This window comes from Lepeophtheirus salmonis, chromosome 8 (genome assembly GCF_016086655.4).
Source record: "Lepeophtheirus salmonis chromosome 8, UVic_Lsal_1.4, whole genome shotgun sequence".
Lineage (NCBI taxonomy): Eukaryota > Metazoa > Arthropoda > Copepoda > Siphonostomatoida > Caligidae > Lepeophtheirus > Lepeophtheirus salmonis.
This window is the reverse complement of record NC_052138.2, coordinates 20,437,854-20,442,831: the sequence shown is the minus strand read 5'-3', so window position 1 is coordinate 20,442,831 and position 4,978 is coordinate 20,437,854. Positions and strand designations below refer to the sequence as shown.

The following is a 4,978-nucleotide window of genomic DNA, read 5'->3' as shown; positions in this document are numbered from 1 at the left end:
ATTATTCATTGATGCTATTAGTTGATATTGATCTATTAATATTACTACTTATATACTATGTATTTACGAGTAATATAACTCTGGCGATTTGAACATTATAATGTGGTAAATCATACTTAATATATTGAACATCCATGAAAAATTCTATTATTGAATTAACATAATCAATGAGACAAAAACTCCCACTTTTGAAGAATGAAAAAATAAAATGGTGTCTGTCAAATTTATTTATAGAAAATTATATTTTCAATTTGTATTATATAAAAAAAACTTATCTAAAATAATAAAAAAAAGTTATTTTTTCACGGCTACGGATTATGAGAGTTGGGAAAAGTGGGATATCCGTTGGAAAATTTGGAACCTAACACCGGCCTTGCTCCTTATAGTAAATGAAATTAAGAAATAATAAGACTAATTTGGCAAATACAACTAAAATGTATTTATTTCAAAGAGAGTGGTCATTTTATTTAAAAAAACGTATTTAATTTTTTTGTAAATAATCAATAATAGTTAATTAATTTTTGCATTGGTTAACAGAGTAAAAGTAACTCCAGTGTCTGTATGAAGATTCAATCTTCTTCAATGACAAAAAAGTTGAAATTTTGGGAGGACAATTAAGAATTGTAAAAAAAAAAATGTTTAATTTTACTGCATCTAAAATTCAAATTCATGATGCTTAAAATAATAAAAGTAAAATAAATTAATAATACGTTCTAGCTTTCACTTTCTAAGATTAAACAATAATAAATAAAGGTGACGTAGAATGAGATGATACAAATAAATTAAAAACCTAAGACATTGGGTTGAACAGGTTCCTTGTTTTTACAAACATTGTTAGATATTTCTTGAATGTCTTTAAAATTTTTAAGTACTGTGGTGTTATTAATGGAGGCTAGCTGTGTCTTAATCTTGAAGAACGATTCGTCACAAATTGTCTGAAAGGATAAAATACGTTATATAATTTTTTTTTTTAGATGTATTTAAACCATACCTTGACCAATAACTCTTCGTGTTCAGCAGAAGATAATCCACTGTTCAATGATTTCGTACAACGTGATAAAACACAAGTCATTTTATAAATATCAATGGCTGAATCAGCGAGTCGGTTCAATACTATTTGTTCGCCAATGATTCCTTTGCCTGATGAAAAATATTTGTATTAATATATGAATCTCCTCTTTTTCTATACTAAAGAATAACCCAACACACTTACCATGCTTAATCAAGAGTTTTTCAATACTTTGGCCAAACATATCCACAGCCTTACACACTTTATCTGCTGATTCAATCAAATTAGGATGAACATTATCAGCAAGATGGTTCCCACTTCCCATTCCAATAGCAGTCTTGCTCCTTTTGGCAACTTGATCCATGACGATACCGAAATTCGAAATAGGTGCTGCAACGGCCTTTTGTAACTCCTTTAAATGACCACCCGCATACTGAATTCCTAGTATCAAATATTATTTAAATATTTTCATAAAATATATACAATTTGAACACACTACCAGTAAGAGCAATAAACAAGCGCAAGATATCGTTCGTTCCTTCAAAGATTCTGAAAATTCTTAGATCCCGCATAACTTTTTCCAGACCACTGTCTCTCATATAACCCATACCACCCAAAATTTGAATAGCTTCATCCGTTACAAACCAAGCTGACTCTGATGCAAAAATCTTGGAAATGGCGGCTTCAAGTTGAAAATCCTTTTATGATAAATATATAATATAAATAAAATTAGATGGTCGAGACATCAGATAAAATATGAACATACTTGAGCACCATTGTCCATGACACCAGAGACCATGTAGGCCATAGATTCTGTGGCATAATGCGCCATTGACATACGAGCAATTTTCTCTTGAATAGCTCCGTAATTCTGGATTTTGTCACCGAACTGTGATCGATTTGAAGCAAAATCTACAGCCTTTGTAATAACACTACGCATTGTTCCAGTTAGAGCAGCACCCATTCCGAATCTTCCATTATTGAGAATGTGCATAGCAACCTTGAATCCTTCACCAAAATCACCCAATAAATTTTCCTTAGGGATAGGAGTGTTTTCGAAATAAACTTCAGCTGTATTGGAACACTTAATTCCCATCTTCTTCTCAGGAGGACCATGGGAAACTCCACCAAATTTACGTTCAACGATAAAAGCAGAGATCTACAATAATAAATAATTGTTGTTCGGATACAAACTTGATATATTCAGAGGATACCTTGTCCGTAACCACGCCTGTGCCAGGGTCAGTGACAGGGGTTTTCGCAAAAACGGTAAAAACATTTGCAATTCCACCATTGGATATCCAAATTTTAGATCCATTCAAGATATAATGTGATCCGTCCTGTGACAATTCAGCCTTTGTTTTGATGGAAGACGCATCACTTCCGCTGCTAGGCTCTGTAAGAGCAAAGGCAGCAAAATTTTCACCAGAAGCTAATGAAGGAAGATATTGTTCTTTCTGCTCAGGTGTTCCACATAACAAAATCCCCTTGAAACCAATGGATTGATGAGCACCAATGAATATACCCAATCCCAAATCATTACTACCAATGATTTCAGTCAAGCGAGCATACTGGGTGTTACAGAGGCCCACACCACCAAGATCTTCTGGTACTTGTAGTCCAAAGGCTCCAAGCTCTCTCAGTCCCTATTCATTTCAAAAATTAAAACATTATATTATAGCTACATATGTCTATTTGACTGTAAATGTATAAGATTTCTGTTCTGTACATCACAAGGGAAAATAAATCCCTGAATACATTTTTTTTCAATTTGGCACTTATAGATTAAATGACCCTATTTTCTACATAGTTAAGTTATAGATTCTGAAGTGTACATTTGTTTTATTTAAGGAATTTCCTTACGGAGCTATGAAACTAAAAAGCTTTGTCCTTGACGTTATAAGTTGTATCCTAATGGAAGGAGACGCCATCTTGGGGGCTCAAAGTTGATATTTTTAGCATTTAAAAAAAAAAATTCCAATAAATCTTTATCTAACTTAATCAAATAGCTTTTTTTTTAAAGATTTAACACTTACATTAAATACTACTCGATGCCAAAGATAAACAGTGATATTTGAATATAATCAAAGTAAGATGTACTGAAAATCTCATTAAAATGTGTAAATTTGTTTTTACAAAAAATGTTGGTTGATTAGGGACAAGAAAAGTAGGATAATTACAGAAAAATATCTTAATCTATCATTGTAATCGTTAAGTTCCATATACAACATGGAAATAAGATTATATCGTGTGATAAGAGCAAAATTGTCGTAATTCAAATATATATTTTACTGAATTGAGTTTCGAAACTCCATTCTTTCATTATGAAAACTAGTGTTTTCCAGTTTTTTACAATAAAATGAATCTGAGAAATTGATTTCAGGAATCTGAATTTCTCTGTTTTGAAGTATTAGACTTGTAGTCAATAACACTAATATTATAATTTTTGTGTTACAACAATTTGGCCCTGAACCCTCGATATAACGATTAAATAATATGTTTTTAATACATTTTTATATTATATAACTAGGCAATAGAGGAAATTTTTTTAATGACATGAAGGGTAAAGTCCTTTTATTTGTTGGTCCCATTTTAATATCCAGTAGTTCAACATTTTATTTCTTTAATATTAATGAAAAAAGGAGTTTTATTGTTAATAAGCTTGGTTGTTTAGGCCACCAAAATGGCTAACATTAACAATGTAAATAAGTACGCTCCATTAATTTGTGGCGTAAACAGTTGTTTTATCAAAGGAATTTAATTTCAGAGCTATGGCCTATGACACTATTGGATCTAGTACGTAAATATGGAATAAGTCATAAGAGAAAGCTACAACAATGAAGTAGCAACTATTACTAAGACTATCTTTAAACATCAAATCTTATTAAGTATGTGATGTTTAAACACAACAAAGAACATAAATGCACCCTCAAAGTATCTGAATCTCAATAATAATTAGACAGAAAATAAACTGTTAATCAGTTAAAAAGCTTCATGAGGCATCAAATGAATCCTCTCATACCTGAACAGTGTTCTCAGGAACTGTTTCCAACTTATCATTGAGAAGGGGATCATTGGACTCTGTCACGAACTTTTCTGTAATAGGAACAAGCATTTCCAAATTTTCCTTTTGCTCAGCAGTGAGTGCATCCGGATAAGGAAAGACCTGAGTGGGTTGAATCATGCCTCGGAAAACATTCTGAACAAAAGACTCTGAGTTCACGACCTTCTTGGAAGGCTTCTTTTTCTTGGATACAGCGCTGGCTGCTGGAGCTGCCTTAGCTGAAAGACCCCGAGTTAGGCACTGGAGGGTTGTGGTTTTACGAATCATAAGTGCACCATTCATCATCATGAACACAAGCAAGGATAATGTCAACTTATCAGGCAAGATAAGTACGTTCTACTAATTTGTGGAACAATAAAAAAAATTATCTGTGTTATTATGAAAGGTTTTGTTGACGTCACTTTTATTTCGTATGTAGTAGAAAGTGTAGCAAAGCGACCTCTTCTAACGACTATCCCATAGAAAAAGTATAAATTATAATTTATACAATCCAGCCCTTATGTAAAATGTAGCATTGATTCTAAAAGACAAAACCCATCTAAAGTATAAATACTACAAATTAAAATAAATCCACACAAAATAAGTACGCTTCAAAAATGCTACTTAAAAAAACAGCAAAGATGGAGCAACTACCTCTTATGTACTTGCTGTTTTAGACACATGTAGGAAGGATTGAATTGAAAATCTTATGTAATTTTGACATATTGTATTTTGACAAGACACCTTATAATGATCTATTTACGCTATTTATTGGCCGTTGTTTTTTTAAAGAAAAGGATGTTTTTATAAATATTTGAATGCATTTAGTGCTCTAACAAATGAAGTGTGCATTTTTTATGGTCATGTATGAAGACAGGTTCTCAAGTTCTTACATAATCATTACAATATATGTTAATAAGTTATAA

At 31.8% G+C, this 4,978-nt stretch overlaps 1 protein-coding gene across 2 annotated transcripts; it reads right to left on the bottom strand.

Moving 5' to 3' along the window:
* Nucleotides 1-415: 415 nt before the first annotated feature.
* Acadvl (Acyl-CoA dehydrogenase very long chain) lies at nucleotides 416-4,752 on the bottom strand. 2 transcript variants are annotated; one of them, XM_040717321.2, is made up of 8 exons: nucleotides 4,475-4,752; nucleotides 4,032-4,409; nucleotides 2,224-2,655; nucleotides 1,776-2,168; nucleotides 1,509-1,707; nucleotides 1,214-1,450; nucleotides 992-1,140; nucleotides 416-935 (listed from the first exon to the last, which is right to left on the bottom strand). In XM_040717321.2, the coding sequence occupies exons 2-8, from the start codon at nucleotides 4,359-4,361 to the stop codon at nucleotides 783-785; spliced, it is 1,893 nt and encodes a 630-aa protein (XP_040573255.1). In that variant the 5' UTR covers nucleotides 4,362-4,409; nucleotides 4,475-4,752; the 3' UTR covers nucleotides 416-782. The 2 variants fall into 2 exon arrangements, with proteins under 2 accessions (XP_040573255.1, XP_040573256.1); XM_040717322.2 differs by having other exon boundaries at nucleotides 4,032-4,412; nucleotides 4,475-4,747.
* Between the last annotated feature and the right edge of the window lie 226 nt (nucleotides 4,753-4,978).

Bases quoted from the DNA above. Each gene is read 5' to 3' on its own strand.
- Acadvl (XM_040717321.2), bottom strand. From the start codon at position 4,361: ATGATGATGAATGGTGCACTTATGATTCGTAAAACCACAACCCTCCAG. The intron at 1,451-1,508 runs GTAGTGTGTTCA...ATTTGATACTAG, and splicing joins CTTGTTTATTGCTCTTACTG to GAATTCAGTATGCGGGTGGT. The intron at 936-991 runs GTATGGTTTAAA...TTATCCTTTCAG, and splicing joins ACGAAGAGTTATTGGTCAAG to ACAATTTGTGACGAATCGTT.